The sequence below is a fragment of the Cucumis melo genome, chromosome 3 (genome assembly GCF_025177605.1).
Source record: "Cucumis melo cultivar AY chromosome 3, USDA_Cmelo_AY_1.0, whole genome shotgun sequence".
Taxonomy (NCBI): Eukaryota; Viridiplantae; Streptophyta; class Magnoliopsida; order Cucurbitales; family Cucurbitaceae; genus Cucumis; species Cucumis melo.
In genome coordinates, this window is record NC_066859.1 from 10,463,369 (window position 1) to 10,488,745 (window position 25,377).

Here is a 25,377-nt window from a genome sequence, read left to right on the forward strand (position 1 = left end):
CTGTGAACATTTTTAATTTTTCTACTGGTTATGCAACTCCCAATCAGTAAACATTTCTTCTGCAAGGTCGTCTCTCCATTGAGTCCACTCATTGGACGTCTCTATGTAATGTATGTCATCGGCGGCAGTAGTCGAGTGGGTGGAATCAACCTCATCTATGTTGTCTTCTATATCAAAGTTTGTCATCTCTCTATTGATAAGGTTGTGGAGGAGACAACATGCGAGTATTGTGCGACATTGGACTTCTACAGGGTAGTATGACTTTCCCCGCAGTATCGTCCATCGACCCTTCAAGACACCAAATTCTCTTTTGATTACATTACGAGCAGACGAATGCTTCATATTGAAGAACTCTTTCGACGTTGAAGGTGCATTTTCAGTGCCACGCCATTTCTGCAAGTGGTAGCGTTGGCCTCTGTACGATGCCAGAAAACCATCGGCATTTGGGACCCCGCATCAACCAAGGTAGTAATACCTTATGATCACATTGCACGATTAAAATGTCGCAGCTGTTAATTGCAAAATTGCATTCATATGTATAATGCCATAGGATATCATCCTTGGGCACCTTCAGGCCATTAGGTCTTGAAATGGCATCACGGAGGATGCGTGAGTCTGCAGCTGGTCCTTCCCAACCGACAAGTACGTAAACAAATCTTCTTTCATGTCACACATGCCAAGTACATTTGTGGCCACCTCCCCCTTGCGTGTTCTATACCTAGCCCGGTCACTTTTTGGAACGTTGACTTTTGTATATGTTCCATCTAATACACCTAAGCAATTCTGCAACGTATAACTAAAGATTATTGAGAAGATCTAACGTCGTTGGGTTCGAAGTACATAGTTGGAGAGAAATAGGCACCTCAAACCACCTCCATCTTTGATCTGTGCAATCGCTATTTACTGGTTGTGATTTTTTCCAAAGCTCGTCATGAAGTCGAATAACGGCCAACAAGACCATGTTAAAATGACGGGAAATTGTCTTACCTGACCGCATGAACTTCCGTTGAATGACACGATTTTTCACGTCGTGCACAACAATATGGAGGAACATTGCTACCATCTCCTCAACATCGACGACTTCTGTCAACGTTAGTCCAGCAACGGTCCTTAGTAAGTGGTAGAGAATTGCGAAACATCTTCGGTCCATTCTCGTACTCTGGTGACACACTACGTTTGAGCCATGAATCATGCGGAAAGAGGCTAACTGTCTAATCGTATGCCTAGTGTAATGGGGGATGTGTGTTATCCTTTTTGTGTCGTTATTTAACAGCTCCAACATTTGTACCAACTGATGTTGGGATGTTACGAATGCATTTAGAAGAGACGCAAACTCGTGTTCATCCATTATAAATACTAGATTTACACCATCTTAAAAAAGAATCCTAAGAACTCGTTACATTCGAATGTTATTAGCATAATGACATACTTGAAATTAATTTATAAGTGTTGGAAATATGTTCAAATTTAACATAAATTTTATATTTTATTAATTATTGTCACTAATTTTGTTAATTTGGTTTCAATTTTTACTATAATTTGATTCATTTTGTTATATTGTAAAATGTTTTTTTGTTCATAATTTTTCTCATTGATGTAATTACATTTTCTTTGTTTTTAGTCATAAGTATATTTACGTTAATGAATTACCAACTATAATTGTACAAACAAAGGAATTTGTACATAAAATTCATTATATACTAAATCATATATTTGTACAACCAAATCTAATTATATAAAAATGGTTTAAAAGTACAAAGAAATAGTCATAAATAAAAAAAAAATTGATAAAATATTTACCTTGATTTAATAAATTGTATTTTTTAGTAATAATTTTAATATCGAAATTTAACCCAAAAAAAGAAAGAAAAAACCAATCTATTTTTTCCCGTTCCTTAGTCTTTCAAGTTCATGTTTAGAATATATTTATACGGGAACCATGTATACTTTTTCGTAGTTATAATTAGATAAGTTATTTTTTGGCAAATGAAATATGTGTTTGTTGTTCATTTCGAGCATAAGTTAATGGTAAGGCGATCTTTTGATTTAACAATATTTAACCTTTTAAATAAACTATTTTTCATACACAAATCTTCATATAATCATTTCTAAAGGTAGAATATATTCCATTTCCATCTCATGATTCTTATACAAGTATGCACAAATTAACAAAGTTGAATAGATGATTAGTAATAGGGTAATTAGCAAAAAAGCACCAGAAAAATACTAGAATTTAATTACCAAGTTTCAAATTTCAAAAAACCACCAGAAGAGTGAAGTGAGCGAAGGGTTTGAGTTTAGAGAAGGAAAATTATTATTAAGTTAAAACGACTTTGTAAGAATAATACAATTTACACGCTACAGTTCGAAGCATTTCATATAACATAAATAAATTATAACGAAAGAAAAGAATTAATTACAAAAACAACTAAGTAGACGACATATATATCGACTTCGTAAATGAAGGAGTTTTATAGCCGTAGTACCTCGTTTACGAATGCTTAAACCTTTACAACCTAAAGATATAGACAAAAAAATGAGCTTGTCATTACATATGCATGCCGATAAAGATAACGTATTGTAGAAAAATTAAGGAAAAAGCGAAAATGAAACATACCTTAACCATAAATGGAACTTCACAAATCCATGGAACCGTCCAAAAAATCAAAGTGTGAGTACATAATGTATGTAAAAGAAGGTAGCCTCAGAGTTAATTTGATTCCCGCAAAGACGTTCAAGAAGAACGGATTTGCGGTACCATTTTGTGCGATGGACATGATAACATCATATGTAAAACAAAAGCAACCAAAGAGAGACATAAAATAGAGATCGTTCTAATGTGTTTTATGGAGACATATTCAGAAAACTATGATCAGTGTGACATCATAGTACGCGAACAAACATGGAGCATTGAAAACAACAAGCATTACTTGTGACAGTGTATGAGGAAAAAAACCATAGGGAGAAAAGAGTAGAACAAGCATACTTGTTTGTACAATTAACAAATAAGTGTGAAAATTTTGAAGAACATACAAATTTACATAATCAAACAATGGAGCTTTTTTTGTTGTAAGGGGTCAATCGAAATAGGAGTCAAACAAATTTACAAAATCAGTGTTTTGTAAATTACATACAGAGGCAAAGAAGGCGGAACATAGGGGCTAAATTGAATATATCTTTTAGCATAGGAGACATATATCAAGTTTCGTTGGAAATGTTACATTCAAACATGATGAACATACCAAAGAACAAAGAATGGAATGCAAGTAGACCAAAAAAAAAAAAGTAGGTAAAGTGGCAAACGTAATGGAAATGCAAGTAGACCAAAGAAATATTGAAAACAGTGGGTAAAGTGGCAAACATGTTACATTCAAATATTGAAAACAGTCGGTGAAGTGGCAAACGTAATGGAATGCAAGTAGACCAAAGGAATTTGATGAACATACCAAAGACACATGGAAGTATACCAAAAGGGAAAGATAGTCGAACATGGAATGGAAGGAGAAAGGCTCCATTATATAGTAAAGGGAGTATTAGCCAGCAATAATTAAGTCCAACAAGAATCTCATAAAAAAGGGGATTTCACAAATGCAGTCAAACTTTAAGCAAGTAACAGGTCATTTTTTTCAACAGAAGTACACAGTAGACATGACATTTTTTTACATAGGCTACAGGAATAGATACAATTGAGGGTCTAAGAGCAATTGAATACAACAATTGAAATGGAAGATGTTCTAAAACAAATCAAAACATGTTCAAAATACAGAATTCCAACAAAATTTATCACATTAGGAGGCAAAACAAGTTATGATCACATATGGACAGAAAACAAAGGAATACATGTGAAAAACAGAGAGTGAGGATGAGTAAACAAATTCGGAATACATGTGAATAAGGGTCACTAGACTTATATGTGCATCCTTCAAGGTCAGTAGACTGATATGTGCATCCTTCAGGGTCACTAGACTGATATGTGTATCCTTCAGGGTCACTAGACTGATATATGCATCCTTCAGGGTCACTAGACTAGTATGTGCATCCTTCGAGATCACTAGATTGATAAGTGTATTATTTGGGGTCACTAGACTGATATGTGCATTCTTCAGGGTCACTAGACTGATACGTGCATCTTTCAGGATCACTAGATTGATACGTGCATCATTCAGGGTCACTAAACTGATAAGTGCATCCTTCGAGATCACTAGATTGATTATGTACATCCTTCAAGATCACTAGACTAATTATGAACATCTTACGAGATCACTAAACTGATTATGTACATCTTACGAGATCACAAAACTGTTATGGTGCAAGTACCTCCTAATAAGAAGTTAACAGTTTTTACCCCTAATGAAACTAGTAGTGGATCTCTTACTGGGTATACTTTTATACTCACTCTTTCATGTTTAACATTTTTAAGCAAAGGTAATATAGAGGTAAACTGGTAAGAGATAAGAAGGACTCGTGAACGCCATATAAAAATATTCTAAAAAATGCTTATGCTTACAATTTTAATGTTTTACTGATTCTCTTAAGTTTTGATGATTGAAATGAGTTTCATGTTTAGAACAACGGTTTATTTCTTGGTGATTTGAAATACAATGCTTTTGAACTTTTATTTTTATTTGAAATAGAGTCTGAATAAACTTTCTTTAATGTATATTTGTTTTTAAACAGATTTTACGATCTTTTTTGTTTAAATGAAGTTTCTTTGTGTTAAAATAATGATCTCAGCTTAGTTTTATAAAAACATTGAGTCATTACATTGCCACACTATAAAGACATTAAGCCCACTAATTGTTAGTGGGTTATATATTGTTGGTCCATGAGCTTGCATGTAAATTCATTATAAATTTGGGCTCTTGAGTCATTGAAAAGGGTTGGAGTTTTTTAAAAACAAAATTGGGTTGCTGATTTTTCCTTTGTAAAAATTTAAAAAAACAATATAGCCCAACCCCATTCCATAAGTCCATTTTCACCTCTTTCTCTCTCCCAGTTTTGTTCGTCCATTCGGTCCTACAACCCGATTCTTAGTCCAAAGGATATTAGGTGATTACTAATGGTGGTCCGGTGAAGATTGTGTAAAAATATTCGAGTGATTTGAAAGCTAAAAAGGTATTTTCTTGAAAAATCATAATTCATGTAGTTCATGGTTATACATGTTAACTAGGTGTAATTAGGGTAAAATTGTGATTCTATTTCGCTACTCATGTCTCATTTTCCTTCAACTACAACATCTCAAGACACACAGTAGATAAATGCTACAAAATCCATGGATTTCCCCTTGGTTACAAGTCCAAACAATAGAAGCGACCCAACTCCAATAATCCCAACAATGTCAACTTTGTCACCACTCAGAACAATGAGAACATTTCATAAAACACAATCACAACTCAACCCAACATGATGATAAATACTACCAGTACTGCAGAAACACTGATCCAATGTCAAAACCTCATCAATCAACTCTAATCACAATTAAATGTCTTTACCCATGGAACTATACCTCACACATAGCAAGTACCTCATACTCAACCTCTTATTGGTTAATTACTCATCCACATATATTTGTTGTTCCAAAGTACACTTCACTTCCATTGAAATATGCTTTACATTGTCACGCCCTGTCTCACATGCGTCCTTTACCTAGCTATGCAAAATAGATGCAACTAGAGCAATCTCGACACCTCAAGTTGAAACGTCAGAAAACTCACTTAAGCCTTTAAACTTAAACGTTAACGAGCAGTGGAAAATTATTACACTTCAAAAATAACTAATAAAAAATCACCTCTTTATTACTTAAATCAAGCATTCTACACTGTACACTTTACATGCTTCCTTAATACGCAAATTAAACAATTAGACTCAAACGCCTTAACTAACTTCCATAAAACTGAGTTGCAACCCTTTTAGTACAAGGCTTCAATATACAAAATAATTTCATATTTACAAAAAAAAAAAAAAAACAAAGTAAAAGAACTTAGATCAGTTGCTTAGCTTCCACGTGTAGTAACTCATCTTATCTTTCCTTACTTGGCCTTAACGCCTGATCACCTGGGAAGGGAAACTTGAAAACGTAAGTCAAAACTTAGTGAGTGATATTTTTAGAAAACCTTTGGCCTACAAATCATTTAAAACAATTTATCAAATAGGCTTCCTCACCTCTTTTACAAATCATAAACACACACATTAATCTTTCGCATTCCTTTCATCGAGAACATGAACCATTCCCATGCATAGACTATTGTAATGTTCTTTTCATCAACAACATCCCTTGGAGAATACTTTGGTTCACTTCCCCTTGCTCAGGCCGCTAAGTGCAATATGCTCCTTTTACGCATTGTCCAACTTCATTTCACCATGCAGTCCTTTTCTACATGGCTGCCTTTACTCCTTATTTCTCATAATAGTTAGCTTATAGATAGGAATCAAACTAATAGTTTGCAAACAACATGACATTTCGCATAAGGCAAACTTTCTTTCAAAATCATTCTTTTATAAAAATGTAAGTATGAACAATCATTACAAAAGAAGTAAAAGAGAAAGCTTTAGAAATCTGAAACACTTTGAGGAAAAATCACTCGCAGCACTGAATCTTTCTTTAGAATGCCTAGGTTCAAGTCTATTCTTCTCACCTAAGATCTCTTCTTTTCCGCAAAACATCTCTTAATAATTTTAGCTTAACCCTCCTTTCATCTAACCTTTCTCTCTCATTTATACTAATCCAAAATTAGATTAGTCATCCTTAAGTTCTCATAAGCTCGCCAGCTTCTACTTAAAGTGTTACACGTGTAAGCTTGATAACTTTTCAACCATGCTTAACTTAAACTCTTATATGTGGTCCATTAATCAAAATCAGAAAATTTCCCAAAAAATTCTAACTCTTAACGTCTGGCTTCAGCCCACATAGAACCTTAAACTCTGCCTACTTAGTCTCTTTTGCCTTTTCCTTCACCTCACCTCGCCTTAACTCGATGCCAAGCAAAAGTCTGATGTGTTTTTATGCTCAAACAAAAGTCTGATGTCACACTTATCATTTCTCAATTCTTTAAACTCATTGAAACCCAATATGGAAAAGTGATTAAACAGATGCTTTTTGACAATGCTCCGAAATTAAAATTCACTGAGTTCTTTAAAGAAAAAAGAGTCTTAAATCAGTTTTCATGCATTAACTGCCTCCCACAAAACTCTATGGTAGAAAGAAAGCATCAACACATATTATACACAATATGAGCACTATTTTTTGAATTACGTGTACCCTTAACTTTTTGGGGAGAATATATATTAACTGTTGTTTATTTGATCAACATAATTCCCTTAAAACTATTACAATGAAAGTCTCCCTTCCAGCTACTCAACAACAGCCCCCTAACAACAAGAACTTAAAAGTGTTCGACTCTCTATGTTATGCTTCCACCTTACCACACAACCAATCCAAATTTCATCCAAGAAAAATCCCTGTTGTCTTTTTAGGCTACGTTTAAGGCATGAAAGTATACAAACTGTACAACATTAACCAAGAAGAATTTTTCATCTCAAAGAGATGTCGCCTTCCATGAAGGAGTATTCCCCTTTCACAACTCATCTACCCCCAAAACACATGGAGGATCCCCTACTCGATCTTTCCCTACCAAAGGCATTCCATGACTGTTGTGATCTCCCTACCAACCCTCAACCAAATACATTAAGACACATACCAGATTCTCCCCACAGAACCACAAATGAAACAAATGACAACGCAACAGAAACCATCATTCAATCAACACATGAACCAGTCCCATCCACCCAACAACCTATGCTAGAAGAAAACACTATCAAAACCACCTTAAACATTTTAGTAAGAAGATCCACGCGAACCAATAAACAACCATCGTACCAACAAGCCTATCATTGTAGCCTCCTTATTGTTTCAAAAATAATTCCCATTATATCTTAACAACTACTATTAACTGATTGGTCTGTCAGTAGTAAGCTCAGCACTAGAGAATACATAAACCATACCTGAAAAGTGAGAAATTATTTGAAAAAATAAGTCGATAGACTTAGTGAGTGACAACTTAATATAATATGCTTTCTAAAAATGGTTATGCATAAATCATTGGTTTATATAAACATTCAAACAGTTACAAATCATTTCATAAACACGATACTTGAAATTTATACATTTAGTAACATTTCTTGATCATAAATCCATAACCCGTTTTTAGCATGAAATCTCGATGTCGGTAACACCTCATCGTCAAAAGAGGGTTTTAAGTGTCGGAACACCTTGGAACACCTCATCATTAAAAGACGACCTAAGTGTTAAAACACCTCATTGTCAAAAGACAAACTTCTCTCAACATAAGAATAGTTTTCACCGTATCCTTTCCTCATAGGCACAACAAAGTGTACCTTCCTTAATGTATTTAAACATAGCCTTGTCAACTTTCACAATAGTAGCAGAATTAACTAATATGTGCACATAAGGTCATAGAGAGTACATATAACATACGTGCATAGATTCATAAAAACGTGCTTGAAAGCTTAGCTTGAAACACATGCTTGCTTAATAACTTCCTTTTAATCTCATAGCTTCAACATGCTTTTAACATAACATAAATTTTGGAAATCAAGCTTAAATCCATGCTTTACTAAATCATGCTTTTAGCTTTCTAACACTTAAACACATGCTTTGCAAATCACAAAAGAAAATCAGTAAGCTCAAACATATATTTTCAAAGCATACTTTTAAATATCATTAGCAAAACACATTTAGAAACTATTTTAGAAGTTCATTTTGTTACTCATAGTCTTGCACTAGTTTCTCGATCGATAAACTTGACCTATTTCCTTTTGACCTGGCAAGCAAACCAAAACCAAAAATTAGAACTCTTATTATCCTTGTCTTTTTATAATAAGCTTAAGATGATGTACAAAAAATGTCGCTCAAGAATTCAAAAGTTAAGAAATAAAATTACAATTCACACTTTTCCCATAATTTTCCAAATTTAGTATCCTAACTTCATACGCTCATAACTTCCTCAATACTAGACCAAAATTAATGTACTTTATATCAAAACTCTTTACTTTTGAACCCTCTACAACTTATGTGAAGGATGAAAATGAGATTCCTAGTGGATTTGCTAAAAAATCTCTTGAAACATAGCTACTCCAATTTTGCATTCTATGCAACCCTCTACTTTTCTCCTGAAATTAAACCTACTTCCAGATATATTTGGCTCACAAATTCTTCGTGAAGGTTATAAAAAATTGAATAAGCTCTCCAACCATGTCAATTAGTTAACAACCAACTTCCTAAAGAATTTCCTTTCATATTTTCTACTAACTCAACTTTTCTCTTCTTTCACCAAATTCTAGGAAATCTTAAGGATCCTTAAATCAAGGGTGTACACCATACTTCATGTCTCCACCCAACATGAGCCAACCTTTTACCATGAAGCTATCATCCATGAACATTGGCAAAAGCCCATGGCAACTAAATTAAAAGCCATGGAAACCAACTAAATGTAGAGCATAGTCCCCTTACCAACTGGTAAAAATACAGTAAGTCGTTGTTAGATCTACAAAATCAAATATAAGGCTGATGGAATAGTTGAACGCTACAAAGCATGCCTCATTGCAAAATGGAACAAAAAATAAGAAGGCCATAATTACTTTGAAACCTTCTCACCAGTTGCTACAATGGTCGTTGTCAAGACCCTACTAACTGTAGCAATCTCAAAAAACTGACCGCTAACCCAGTTAAATATGAATAACGTCTTTCTACATGAAGATCTGTTTAAAGAAGTATACATGGACTGACCTCTAGGCTGCAAACCAAACCTTACCATTCAAGGGGAGAAAAGGGTTTGTAAGCTACACAAGTCCATTTACGGCCTAAAACAAGTCTCCTGTCAATGGTTTGCAAATTTTTGCAATACATCATTTCATTGGGATTCCATCGATTCAAAGCAAACTACTTCATTGTTCATAAAAGGCCAAGGTGACAACTTTCAAACTTTACTTGTTTACATTGATGACATAATAATTACAGGAGCAAATATCCATCACATCCAATAGCTAAAGAACAAGCTCAATGATAGGTTCCTACTTAAGGATTTGGGATCCCTTAAATTCTTCCTCGGCCTTGAACTAGCACAATCCTCCTTTGGTCTCTTCTTATCACAACGACACTATGCACTACGTTTGCTAGAAGCACTACAGGAAAAAAGTGAACGGATGAAAGCCCTTGAATATTGAAAATATTATAGAACCATTACCAATTTTAATTGGAACCTAAAAATACCAATACATTGACAAAAAAAATACAGAAACTGATTTCTATTATGGTTAAGTATGCTATCAAGAAATAAATTACAAAAAATGAAAACAGGAAACTTACGATCGTGGACGACTCTAATCTACAAACCACCACATTTAGAGACACCACAACTTGGAAACCTTTCTATTCTTTAGTTTATTTGGTTTGTGGGAACCAAAATTGGAGAAGGAAATTTTCAGAGAGAGCGAGAAATAGTTTTCTTCTTGGAAAAACATTTCAGTACGCAACCCAAAACTCACAAAACAATTCTGTTTTGTTATGCAGATATTTCACTCTTCTTCAGACGGAATAAGTGGGAAGTTGAGAGAAAAAATGGTAACGTGGAAAAATCACCCACGTTTCCTATTAATTTAATAAATTAATATTAATATTAAAATAATTAATTAATTTAATTAAATAATTAATTAAGTTAATAAATAATTAAATCATATTTAATTAATATTTCCTTTAAATCATATTTAAATTAATATCTCTCGCATAACCTATAGTTTTAATTTAATCAAATAAAATTAAATCAAATTAAACTAAACTATTAGTTAATTCTCTAATTAATTAATTGCTAAATTAAATATCATATATTTAATTTAATCCAAATTTGAATCATATTCAAACATAAATTTCTCTTGTAACTTATAGTTTTAATGTGTATCATATACACATTAAATTTTAATCTATAGTTTTAATATGAATCTAATTTACATTAAATTAATATTTAAACTCATTCAAATATTTTATTCTCTCATAAATTAATTTTGAATCATATCCAAAATTAAATTTATATAACAAAGTTTAATTAAAAAAATAAACTTTATATTACAAATATATCACCATACACTATATTAATTTCCAAAGTAGTTTTGAACATTTCAAACTACAACCAATATAAATAAATCTCATTACCCTTTACGAGCTAGGAAGGGCACCTAATGGACCTAATGATCAGAAGCTACAACGATATGAGATTAATTGGCTAAACTCATTAACTACATTAATCAATATACGTTAACTTTGTGTACACTCACCGGCGGATTTAGCATAGGCCCAGGAGGGCTCGAGCCCCCCTCAACTTTATTGTCTTTATATAATATAAATACAGAAAACTATTTTTTTTTAATATTTATAGTTAGCTTAGTGGTTACTCTGCTTGCCAGCCCCCTTCCAACCAAGGTTCAAATTTTACCTTCGTAGTTTATTTTCCATATTTTTCTTTTAGCCCCCTGTCAATATATTTTTAACACCAGCTGGGTTAAATTACCGTTTTACCCCTAGGTTACTTCTACTCTTTAAATACCAATGCTCCTCTAATGAACAATCTGTTTATGGTCCGACCACTAAACAGAAACCTCTCTCGTGCCATAGAAAGGGTAGGGCCTTTTGTTCAAGTCCCGGAAATACCATTTAAGGGAACACTTATCTACTTACCCTAAAGTCGGGAAGGAGTGAATTTCATCTTTGTGATTAATTGATTATGTACCTAGCTCCCCACTTGGTCTTGTCCCCAAAATGATAAGCATATTGAGTCGACAATCTGGTCGCTCTCACCCGTACAAATCAAAGGACAATCCCTCGCGAACAGTTTATAATACACTCAGGATTAAGACTAAGTTACCTAGGTCATCCTAATGAAATAGAAATCCAACTAGTTAACGGAGTTACATCTAGTGGTTACTATTTCATGGTCCAGTCTTATGCAAACTTATTGTATAGGATACCCTTACTCGTATGTCGCCTACATGAAACACGTTAGATCAGTGCGTTTGTATCAAATACAAAGTGAGACGTATCCATAGTGTTACCAGAATAAGGTACCCAGCCTTAACCCTATATTATAGACCCTTTAAGCTGATCTTGAACATTGATCCATGTATGTCTCTACATACTATTCAAGACTTATAAAAAAACTTAGGATGTTAATTTATTAGATCTAGGTTATTAAAACAAAACTAATAATATAATCAATAACACTTATTGAAAATATAATAATATGACACTTTATTAATAACGGTCAATGGATTATATTTACTATCTATGAGTTTTAGGACATAAAACCCAACAAAAAGATTTACGATAGCTCGCAAAAAACACTATCATGGACATTTTATAGCGTTTTACCAAAAGTCATGATAGCTCACACTATTAAAAGTCTGAATTTTTAATAGCGTTTATAAAAGTTATAAAAAGTATGCATTTTGATAGCATTTTGGAATTGTTATAAAAACAACTTTTTAAAAGCATATTCTTCCATTTATATAATTTATGATGGTGTTTTGTTCAAGCTATGAAAAACATTTTATAGCAAATATAAAAAGCTATTGATTGTTTATAATAGCATTTTTTAACAAATATAAACGTTTAGTCATACCTTTAAATAAAAGCTATAGCTATAATAATGTACATGTAATATTTTCACAAATTTTATCTATACTAAACTTTTTTTAATATCAATATTCAATTTCCAACATCAACATTAAGTTATGTGAATGAACTCTATTTAAAATGTTATTGTTCATGTCTCACACATTGTTAGCTAATAAAAAATCAAATAATAAAAATTAATCCTTATAATATAGAATGATTCGTACCATCAAAATGTTATTTAATGTTATTTTCACAGAAGATTCATATTACCTTACACAAAATGTTATTTATGTTATTAAGTATTCTCACAAAATATAGTCACTAATATAATTCTACCTAACACAATGATTAACCTACCATCCATTAGTTATAAAATTTATTAGAATATAAATCTAAATAGTTGAAGCTTGTCGAGTCTTGTGATGACATCTTGGGCTTTGTACAATTGTTTTTTTATCAACCTACACAACAATTATGAGTTAAAACTAAATGAATAATTAAACTTATACACAAATATTTTAGTTGAAAAAGCTAGCTAAAAGTTAATAGTTAAAGAATGTACTTACTTAAAATAACTTTGTAAGAAGGCCATGCTACTGTGCTTCCAGCAACATTCTTAATGTATGTCATCTCTAAGTTAGGTCTCCATAAAAATGCATCCAACCCCTTTGGCAAGTCCTCCCAAACTCTAATAGCATGTGGACCGTTTGAAATATGGTGAACAGTAACTTTAGGATCATTCGAGAATCATCGACCTTCAACAACCACCCCTCCTATACCACCCCAATCTAGTAATATGCACTTGCAGTGAGTATTATTGTTATTAATACTCTTTACCAACAAGGCAATATTAAGCATAATGAGCAAGTTATAACGAGTTATTTGTACCTAACATAGTTCAACAAAATACTAAAATTTAAATAAAGTATAAGAAATAAACAATAAAAACCTTACCAAATGTGAAAATTCAATCGAATTAGTAGCAACATCGTTAACCATTTGACATTTGTAGCGTTAGAAAGTTGGTCGCTTCCATTACTCTAAAGTTAGAAAATTAAAAAAACATTGTATACAAGTTAAACAATTAGAAATAAAGAATATGAACCCATGTTAAAGTATGCTATCAAACTTCATACGTGTGATTTAAGAAGGTGATTTATCAAAGATCTCATTTGAGACATTTCAACCTCCATCTTCTCACTTTTCTTCGAGTTTGACACACTGGCTATCTTTTTTAGACAATAAAGAAGACTTTGAAGAGGTGACTCCAAATCCAAATGCTCTAATATGACCCCGATCAGGACCAAGAACTTTATTTATTGCATTGTTTGCCACATCGTTTGAAGAAGTGTTTATTCCTTAATTGTCAATTTCTTTAATACGCTCATAAATTACATAAACGCGTAAACACAAAAAGATAGTCAATTTATTTTATCAGGGTCTTCAAAAAAACTGGTAACCCAACCAACCCGGATTACCTAACCCAAACCGTAAGGGTTGAGTTGGATTAAATTTTATTTTGGGTTAGGTTAGGTTAGATAATTGAAAACAAACAATGGATTGGGTTACTGAGTTGGACAATTAAGGATCAGATTGACCCAATCCGATCCGATTATCTAGTCAACACGATTTCTTAGTCCGATTTTCCATTGTTAAAAAAGAACTACAAGATTGTGTGGATATGATCTATATGATCGCGCACCATAGTTAACCTGATCGTTTAGGGTGGTCAATACGACCATTTAGATTTGAAACATTTTCCATCTTTAAAAAGAATTACACGATCGTGCAACAATAATCTAAATGATTGTGTATCATAGTCAACCCAATTATTTAAGGTGGCCAACACGATCATTTAGATTTGAAACATTTTTTCCATCATTAAAAAGAACTACACGATCGTGTTGATATTATGTATCATTTCCTACCTTATTGTAGACTTAGAATTTGAAAATAATATGAAAATTATTGGGATGAAAAGATGAAAATTGATTCTTACACTTATATAACCAATATAAAAATTTCAAAAACAATATAATTAAAAAGAAAAAAAGACCCACCACATCATAATAAACATTAACACATCATAAACTTAATAAACATTAACACATCATAAACTTAATAAACATTAACACATCATAAACTAACACATATCAATAGTTTTTGTTATTCCAAGGGTATCAACAATAAAACTCTTCAAATGAATAATTCCCCCCTCCCCCTCCCAACACAATCATAACCGAGTCAAACATTTGATAAACCCCACTCTTTAGTGAACATTCTTTGTCTCAACAATATGTATAAAAGTTTGGCTTCTTATAACTTGTCATTGCAACCAGTAAAGATGCACTTCTAAAATCTATAAAACTCTTCCATGTATCAATATCTCTTCGAAACTAATTAAATTTACTTGACCATGAAATAGTGATAATAAAAACACAGAAATTTTGTACTAGTGGAATTGAAAACATGTCTAAAAATGAACTTCTAAGGTCATGCATAAATAAGAAATGACATCAAGGTCACATTACACACAATTTTTTTAAGTAGACATAGAAACTTAGTTGATAGAAGCAAAAGAAACAGGATGTAACGCCCCAACAAATTTGATTTCCTTTTTATTATTATCTTAAGTGTGGATATGGAAATTTCGAATTTATTTGAGGAACTTGGTTATTTTGACCTTGTGATTAATTAAGGTTTGGAGTTATAATTATTTTGAATTGGTTAATAATAGTATTATTTGGAAAATAAATTTGGTAAAGTTATTTGGTGAAGATTAAAGATAGTTGGGTGGAGGAGAGAGAAAATTGATTTGGTTAAATTAATGGTGAGATATTATATGGTAAAAGAAAAAGGAAAAGAAGGGATGTATGTGATTGGTAGGAATTGAGATTTTTGGGGAAAGGGGGTAAAGCATTAAATTAAAGCAAATAAAATAAAATAAAGGGTTTTATTTTATTTACATGGGGCATTGGAAGGTGCAATTAATGCACCATCACCTTCACCAAGGAGAAAAAAACCCTAGCCCTAAAATCCGCCGCTGCCTCTCCCTCATCCGCCAGCCGCCGCCGTCGACGTCATCACAGAACAGCCGAGCCGACCGACACCATCCGAGCCGCCACCCTTCGCGTGTCAAAGTTGTCGGACCCGCGCCGCTAGCCGCTTGAATTCGAAAGCCGACCCGCATCGTTAGCCGATCCCTTCTGTCATCTGCGTCGCTCTGCAGCCAACTTACAAGCCGCGCCGCCACTCGTCCCGAGCGCCCCGATCTAATTCGCGTCGTTCCACCCCGAGCCGATCAACGTCGCTCTGCCCGATCCGCTCCGCGTCCCCTTCGCCACGAAACCAGCCGTCGTCTAGTTGCGACCGTCCGTCGGAGCCGAGCGCCGGCCGCTGAAACCGAGCGCCGTCGATTGAAGTCGCGAAGCCGAACCGCGTCTTCGACCCGCGTCCAGCCGCTAGCCGAGCCGTGCAGCCGCTCTGCGCCGCCACTCGACCCGAACATCAAGCCGCGTCAGCGCGCAAGTCGCGCCGCGTGTACCCGCAAGCCAAGCCGCGCCTCCCTTCTGCCGCAAGCCGAGCCGCACGCGCGCAGCACCTGCGCTCGAGCTGAGCCGCGCCTGCACCCAAGCCGAGCGGTCCCTGCTTCTCCAACGAGTCGCCAAGCCTTTTTGGAGCCACCTAGTTCTTTGGTCCTTTCCCCCACGTGTCCTTGGTAAGTTTGTGATAAGTTGGTTGGGTTTTTGGCATACCCAACGAAGAGTAATCTTGGTTTTAAATAATTTAATTTTGGATTAAATTAAATTATCTTTCTGAAAGGGCCGGTTGGACCAATTGGAGTTGGAGCGTGGGATTTCTCGACTTAAAGGAAATTATTGCAACCTTGATCTTGGGTAAGTTGCTTCGAACGACTCTTGGACTTCGTTTCCATGAAGGTTAGGTTATTAATTGTTGTTCCTAACCATTTAGGACCTTGCTGCTTGGGAAGCACACTTTTCTTACTGTTAGGACTCGTCGAACAAATCTCCAGGTAAGAGATTTCTACTACTAGCTCTATGACTAGAACCATGAGACCGCATACACCTCCAGTTATGCATGTTAAGGACTAGACTGTATAACACATGTAAATTAATGAGAGCATGATGTGACTGATGATGTGGTTTTATGTGATGGCATGGTAATGTGATGAGTGGCTTGTTATGACTGTATGTTGGATATTGTGATGAGATGTGAGATGATGATTAGACTGATATGATTACATGATGATGTTATGTATATGTATGCTATGGTTAGGGTACCTGTTAGCTTAGCCTATTAGAGTCGTACCTGCATGGGTGTCCTTCGGGATCACCACCTATTTAGGACTGCGTAGTCCGATGGGATGCAAGTCTAGCATGGATATAGATATGATTTGAGTGATTCGACGGGATCCTCGCAGCCCGATTGTTTTAGTGCTTCCTCCGGGTTCACTACAGACTAGTATGTCCTAGGTGCTCCCCCGGGACACCGAAGACTAGATTTTTGTTCCTACAGGAGCGCATGTTGCACGTGTTTGAGAACGTGCCAGAGATTGGGTACCATTTTCAGGACTCTAATAGGAAGTTAACAGGCACCTAGTGGGACTAGTAGTGGGTCCCTTACTGAGTATTTTATACTCACTCTCTCCATGTCATGCTTTTCAGGTAGAGGCCGAGGTAGGGGCCGAGGTAGGGGCAAGGGCAAGCTGGCGAGCGACTAGAAGTGACCGTGGCAAGCCATAGGGATTTCTGCTTCCGCTTACACCCCGTTTTAAACATTTAGTACTTGAGTTTTATTTTCTTCTTTGTTTACTATTTCATTTCTTTAAAAGTAGATAGATATTTGTTTATATTTCGCACATTACCTTGATTTGATTTTTATAAATAAAATTTTGAGGTTTTATTCGTTTTAACTAAACTTTATGACTTAAATCATGTTATTTACATTTAGTAATGACTTCGGATCAGTATAAGGAGTTGGGTCGTTACACAAGAACAATTATCAAAATTTGCAACCAACACCCATTATTTTAATCACATCAACGTAAAATAGGTATAATGGTTAAAGGCAATTCACAAATATCTAAGTCATAAAATGTTTCTTTTCCAAGAAAAAAAAAAGAAAGAAATATCTAAGTCACAAAAGAGCAAGTATTTCTCTTCTTCAATTTTAAGCTAATTCAAAATAGAGTGAAATATTACGTTATAAAAGGAGCACTCTAGAATAAATATAGAAGCTAAAAAAGAATAGAATGATGTAGCATGATTATCTCAAACACAAAGCATCCTAAACTTTTTTTAGGACAACTTTATAGCCAACAACTATCTCCCAAACCAACAAAAGAGAGAAGAACTATCTCCCAAACCAACAAAATAGAAGGAGAGGGAGTAGCACACACTTAAGGATTAAGCATGTGTTTAAGAGAACAGAGACTAAAGCAAAGACTTGTCCATTCTAAAATTAATCAAATTTGGAAACCTAAAGAGAAGGAAAGATTACTATAAAACATGAAAAAGAGAAAGAAAGATTTATCCATTCTAATTAGTCAATTTTGGAAAGCTAACTATAGAAATGTTTTAGATGAAGTATATAATATGTATCAAATGCTCTCACAGTTATCTCGTTACAAGCACGCACATAAGGATTAAGCATTACGTACAAGTAAAGGATTAAGTTCAAGGAATAACCCTAAAGACTTCTTTAAAATTTCTATTCTACCTACAATCTCCTACATGATCATTTAGCTTTTTACACACGATCGTTCAATCTCTTACGCGATCGCTTTAGCTTTCTATACGATCATTTACCCTCTTACACGATCGTTTCACTTTCTATACGATCGTTCAACCCCTTACACGATCGGTTAGCTTCATAACCTTCAAACGATCGTTTAGCTTCATAACCTTCAAACGATCGTTTAGCTTCCAACTCAATCGCTTAGCTCTCTAACCGATCGCTTAGTCTTCAATTCCTTGACACTTAGCCAAACTTCCTCTTTTCCAAATAACATGACATACTTTTAATGACACATTTGAGTCTCTTTTAATTTTAACTCCAAGAAACACCCGCTCTTCCAAGTTCTTAAAATATACTTGAGCTTCTCTAAAATCCGAGGTTTATATTTTTTTCTCCACTCATTTCCTTGGACATACAGAAGAGCCAGAGAGGATTGACTCGCTATCATAAACCAGTTAATATAAATAATATCCAAACTCAACTTCAAATAAATTCAGCTAAGAAACTAAATAAATAAAAACTCAACTTCAAATCAGAAAGCTTGAAAAAGCAGCTATAGAAACCACAAAAACTGAAATCTAAGCATTCAAAGACCAGAACATATTAAACAACAAACATCCAAAACCATAATCTCATCATTAGGATTTTGAAGAGGTTCTTTGTACTATTTGTTAAGAACTACACATAACATCTTTAAGAAACCTTTAATCTCATATATACCCTATGGTGCAAATGAAAAAAATTCATAGCCAGGTAAAGCTAATCAAATAGAAATGGAAAATATAAATAACAGAAACAATAGACTGTAGAGTGAAAGAGAAAAGTACTAAATCAAATTATTTTAAGAGTTTTCCAATAAAAAAAGGATATTTATTACTTAACATACAAGAAATATGTAACGTCCCGAACTTTCGAGGTAAAATTTATTTTTCTATCATTTTATATAAATCCTCGGGAATGTTAAATTTTGAATTAATTTCTGAAATTCTAAATTTATAATTGTAAATTTTATAATAGTAATAGAATAAGTAATTATATTATTATTACTATTGGTATTTATTATTATCCTTACACATAATTTAATATCAATATTTTCTATTATTATTATTATTATTATTAGTACGATTATTACTAATTAAATTTTTATTTTAAAGTTGAAATATGTATATGCATATAATAATACTTTATATATTTTTTAATTATTTATTTTGATAAGTAGAAATTAATATATGTATAAATATATATAATAATAATATCTTATTTATTATTATTATTATTAAAAGTTATATATATATATATATAATAAATTTGTTTTTAAGAATACCCTAACCCGCGCGCCGCTTCCCCCCCCCCCCCCCCCCCCGTGTGAAACTCCTTCTTCTTCTTCCTCTCCCTTCCTCGCCCGACGCCGCGCCTCACCGTTCTCTTCTTGTCTCCGCCACCATCACCATCCTCTCCGTCTCCGTCCTCTGCCCCTATCTCCATCTCCGTCGGTGTGCGTAGCCTCGCCGGACGTTCGCCGCAGCCACCATCCGCAAGCCGCAACCCGTCTCTTCGTCGTCGTCCGTCGAATCCCAGCCAACGCCACCGCCGCTCGTCGCGGCTCCACGAAGCAGCCACCCGCATCCCTCGTGTGTCGTCCGCAAATCGCCGCCGCCGTCGTTCGCCGGAAGAAAGAAGCCTCAGAACCGTGCTGCCCGTTTCGCCCAACCCGACCCGGTTCCAAGCTGACCCGACCCGAACCGGTTTCCAGTCCGAGCCACACAAATCCGGGTGAGCCGAGTTGAGTAAGCCGAGCAGAGTGAGCCGTACCCGAGCCGCGAGCCGTACCCGAGCCGCCATCCTTGACCGAGCCGAGCCCTAAGCCGAGCGAGCCGCGAGCCGAGCCGCGAGCCGAGTAAGCCGAGCCGCGAGCCGAGCCGCGAGCCGAGTAAGCCGAGCCGCGAGCCGAGTGAGCTGAGCCGCGAGCCGAGTTGAGCCGAGCCGAGGCCAAGCCGAGCCGAGCCACAAGCCGAGCCGAGCCGAGACCAAGCCGAGCCGAGCCGAGCCGAGGTGGAGCCGAGCCGAGCCGAGCCGAGCTCCTTGTTTCACCAAGCCACCTAAGCCTTCCTTCCTCCGCTCCGGGTCACGGTGAGTCTTCGGTAAGGATTGTTCTGATGAATTCCCTAATGTTACCTCGTCCGATTCGAGTTTGAATGTTGAATTAAGATATGGCCCTACTTTTCTCCCTTGAAGGTAGTACAGAGTTGACGCTTAAGTTCTCGGGTTCCGCGGCAGACCTGGTTGGAGATAGCTTCCTTTCCTTGGGTAAGTCAACGGATAACCTTTTTAAAACAACTGCTACTAAAGTCATCAACTAAAACTTTCGTGTTTCGTTAGGTAGATCTGTCGAGCGTGGATTTCGATCGAGGGGCATAACCGAGTTTCAGGTAAGGGTTTTCCTACTACTGGACCCCGAGTCCAGGCTGAAACCGTAGTAATCCACAGGAGATTACACGTTTGTGACTATACTGAATATCTGTATGCGTGTTGACTGTTAAGTACTGATACTATATTTTGTCTGATGAAAATATACTGTGACTGCTATTTGTGGATTGAGAATTTATGTTGATGGACCCTAAACTTACGGTTCAGTATGTAGTAAAACACTGGTCTGGATGTGGTTCATGGAATTTGGACGGGGATGGACCGTGAGTCCGGTTTTGGTTGGTTAGTCGATTGGACTTAGGGTTTTCCCTATTGGTGTGCGAATCGGTAATGCATATAGCAACTGAGGGTGTAGATGTTTAAACTTATACTATCTGACTGATAAAGCCTATGGCGGGACTGTGATATGAATGCCGTTGGGATGTGATTGATGTAGACAGTTTAATTTGGACTGAGGGGTAACGGTTAGCTTCATCTATGGGGTAGTGTGCCTTACGGATATGTGCATCCTTCGGGAGCACTAGACTGATATGTGCATCCTTCGGGAGCACAAGACTGATATGTGCATCCTTCGGGAGCACTAGACTGATATGTGCATCCTTCGGGAGCACTAGACTGATATGTGCGTCCTTCGGGAGCACTAGACTGATATGTGCATCCTTCGGGGGCACTAGACTGATATGTGCATCCTTCGGGAGCACTAGACTGATATGTGCATCCTTCGGGAGCACTAGACTGATATGTGCATCCTTCGGGAGCACTAGACTGATATGTAGGGTACCCCCGAATAGGAAGTTAACTGTTGTCCCCTAACGGGCCCAGTAGTGGGTCCCTTACTGGGTATGTTTATACTCACCCTTTCTCTTCTTTAACTTTTCAGGTAGGGGTACAGCGAGGGGCAGACCGACGAGAGGCAGGAAGGATGCGTGAAGGCCATATGGACGCGTCTGATTTTCTTTCGCTTCCGCTATGTATTTTGTCAGAATATTTTGATTGTGGTTTTTGGACTGGTGACTTGACATTTTATCTTGTGATTTTTTTGAATTATTTAAAATAGGGCCCGAAACTGTCTTTTGTAAGGTTTATACTGTTTTAATGAATCGTATCTGGTCCGTTTTGAATTTTACGTTGAATGGTCGAGTTTTGGTATTTGGTAGTGACCTCAGCTTAGTCCGGAAAAGTTGGGTCGTTACAGTTGGTATCAGAGCCTAAGTTTTAGGTTCTGTAGACTGACTTATAATGTGAGTCTGTGTTTTGTGTCCTTATGGCTGAAACGATCCTTGCCGCTCGTCAGGTACGCTCTCATGAGAGTATATGTATAACTCTACATGCATTACCTTACCTAAGTTAAACTGCAAATTCAATTACCATTTATGACTAAAGGAATCGTTTGGTGGTTGTTAGGAAAATGCCACCAAGGAGAGGTGCACGTAGGGGTGGCCGAGGAGGCCGAGGAAGGGGAGCAGGACGCGTTCAGCCTGAGGTGCAGCCTGTAGCCCAAGCCCCTGACCCGGCTGCGCCAGTTACTCATGCGGACCTAGCCGCCATGGAGCAGAGGTTGAGAGATATGATTATGCAGATGCGGGAGCAGCAGAAGCCTGCCTCGCCAACTCCGGCGCCAGCTCCAGCGCCAGCTCCAGCACCAGTTCCTGCTCCAGCTCCGGCTCCGGTACCAGTTGCGCCTCAGTTTGTGCCGGATCAGTTGTCGGAAGAGGCTAAACATCTGAGGGATTTCAGGAAGTATAATCCCACGACGTTCGATGGGTCTTTGGAGGACCCCACCAGGGCTCAGATGTGGTTATCGTCCTTGGAAACCATATTCCGTTACATGAAATGCCCTGAGGATCAGAAGGTTCAGTGTGCTGTTTTTATGTTGACTGACAGAGGTACTGCATGGTGGGAGACTACAGAGAGAATGCTAGGTGGTGATGTGAGTCAGATCACGTGGCAGCAGTTCAAGGAGAGTTTCTATGCGAAATTCTTCTCCGCCAGTTTGAGAGATGCCAAGCGGCAGGAGTTTCTGAACTTAGAGCAGGGTGACATGACAGTGGAGCAGTATGATGCGGAGTTTGACATGTTATCCCGCTTCGCTCCCGAGATGATAGCGACCGAGGCGGCCGGAGCTGATAAGTTTGTTAGAGGCCTCCGACTGGACATTCAGGGTTTGGTCCGAGCTTTCAGACCCGCTACTCATGCCGATGCACTGCGCCTGGCAGTGGATCTCAGTTTACAGGAGAGGGCTAACTCGTCTAAGACCGCTGGTAGAGGTTCGACGTCGGGACAGAAGAGGAAGGCTGAGCAGCAGCCTGTTCCAGTGCCACAGCGGAATTTCAGACCAGGTGGTGAGTTTCGCAGCTTCCAGCAGAAACCTTTTGAGGCAGGGGAGGCTGCCAGAGGAAAGTCGTTGTGTACCACTTGTGGGAAGCACCATCTGGGCCGTTGCTTATTCGGGACCAGGACCTGCTTTAAGTGCAGGCAAGAGGGTCATACAGCTGATAGATGCCCGTTGAGACTCACGGGGATCGCGCAGAATCAGGGAGCAGGTGCTCCACATCAGGGTAGAGTCTTTGCTACCAACAGGACTGAGGCTGAGAAGGCAGGCACAGTAGTGACAGGTACGCTCCCAGTGTTGGGGCATTACGCCTTAGTCTTGTTTGATTCGGGTTCGTCACATTCTTTTATCTCTTCCGCATTTGTGTCGCATGCCCGCTTAGAGGTAGAACCCTTACACCAGATTCTGTCAGTATCTACTCCTTCCGGGGAATGTATGTTGTCGAAGGAAAAGGTGAAAGCATGCCAGATTGAGATAGCAGGCCATGTGATTGAGGTAACGCTGATAGTTCTGGATATGCTGGACTTTGATGTAATCCTGGGTATGGATTGGTTGGCCGCTAACCACGCCAGTATAGATTGTTCACGTAAGGAGGTAACGTTTAACCCTCCCTCGATGGCCAGTTTTAAATTTAAGGGAGGAGGGTCAAAGTCGTTGCCTCAGGTAATCTCAGCCATCAGGGCCAGTAAACTGCTCAGTCAGGGTACTTGGGGTATCTTAGCGAGTGTGGTGGATACTAGAGAGGCGGATGTATCCCTGTCGTCAGAACCGGTGGTGAGGGACTATCCGGACGTTTTTCCTGAGGAACTTCCAGGGTTACCTCCGCACAGGGAGGTTGAGTTTGCCATAGAGTTGGAGCCGGGCACGGTCCCTATATCCAGAGCCCCTTACAGAATGGCCCCCGCAGAACTGAAAGAACTGAAGGTACAGTTACAGGAATTGCTTGATAAGGGATTCATTCGACCGAGCGTGTCGCCTTGGGGTGCGCCAGTCTTATTCGTTAAGAAGAAGGACGGATCGATGCGTCTGTGCATTGACTATAGGGAGTTGAACAAAGTAACCGTAAAGAACAGATATCCCTTGTCCAGGATTGACGATCTATTTGACCAGTTACAGGGAGCCACAGTGTTCTCTAAGATTGATCTTCGGTCGGGATACCATCAGCTGAGAATTAAGGATGAGGATGTACTGAAGACAGCATTTCGTTCCAGATATGGACACTACGAGTTTATTGTGATGTCTTTTGGTTTGACGAATGCTCCGGCAGTGTTTATGGACTTGATGAACAGAGTGTTTAGGGAGTTCCTAGATACTTTTGTGATTGTGTTTATCGACGATATCTTGATATACTCCAAGACGGAGGCCGAACACGAGGAGCATTTACGTATGGTTTTGCAAACACTTCGGGATAATAAGTTGTATGCAAAGTTCTCGAAATGCGAGTTTTGGCTGAAGCAGGTGTCCTTTCTGGGCCACGTGGTTTCTAAGGATGGAGTTTCTGTGGATCCAGCTAAGATAGAGGCAGTCACCGGTTGGACCCGACCTTCCACAGTTAGTGAGGTTCGTAGCTTTCTGGGTTTAGCGGGCTATTATCGACGGTTTGTGGAGAACTTCTCCCGTATAGCTACTCCTCTTACTCAGTTGACCAGAAAGGGAGCTCCTTTTGTTTGGAGCAAGGCATGTGAGGACAGTTTCCAGACCCTTAAACAGAAGCTAGTTACCGCGCCGGTTCTTACTGTACCTGACGGTTCTGGCAGTTTCGTGATTTATAGTGATGCTTCCAAGAAGGGTCTGGGTTGTGTTTTGATGCAGCAGGGTAAGGTGGTCGCTTATGCGTCTCGTCAGTTGAAGAGTCATGAGCAGAACTACCCTACACATGATCTAGAGTTGGCAGCAGTGGTTTTTGCTTTGAAAATATGGAGGCATTATTTATATGGTGAAAAGATACAGATATTCACAGATCATAAGAGCTTGAAATACTTCTTTACTCAGAAAGAATTGAATATGAGACAGCGAAGGTGGCTTGAGTTAGTGAAGGATTACGATTGTGAGATACTGTATCATCCGGGCAAGGCAAATGTGGTAGCTGATGCTCTTAGTAGGAAGGTGTCCCATTCAGCAGCACTTATTACCCGGCAGGCCCCATTGCATCGGGATCTCGAGCGGGCTGGGATTGCAG

The 25,377-nt window shown here is 37.5% G+C and overlaps 1 protein-coding gene across 1 annotated transcript; it reads right to left on the bottom strand.

The window, feature by feature from the left end:
* Nucleotides 1-21: 21 nt before the first annotated feature.
* LOC127148662 (uncharacterized) lies at nt 22-1,150 on the bottom strand. The gene is made up of 3 exons (XM_051082857.1): nt 988-1,150; nt 476-627; nt 22-393 (listed from the first exon to the last, which is right to left on the bottom strand). Exons 1-3 carry the CDS (start codon nt 1,148-1,150, stop codon nt 22-24), a joined length of 687 nt encoding a protein of 228 aa, XP_050938814.1.
* Nucleotides 1,151-25,377: the final 24,227 nt, after the last annotated feature.

What these genes read in the sequence shown, in the direction of transcription:
- LOC127148662 (XM_051082857.1), bottom strand. Translation starts at nt 1,150, where the DNA reads ATGGACCGAAGATGTTTCGCAATTCTCTACCACTTACTAAGGACCGTT. An exon ending in ACGGAAGTTCATGCGGTCAG is followed by an intron (nt 628 to 987) that starts GTAAGACAATTT and finishes TCGGTTGGGAAG; the next exon opens with GACCAGCTGCAGACTCACGC. An exon ending in TCGTGCAATGTGATCATAAG is followed by an intron (nt 394 to 475) that starts GTATTACTACCT and finishes TACCACTTGCAG; the next exon opens with AAATGGCGTGGCACTGAAAA.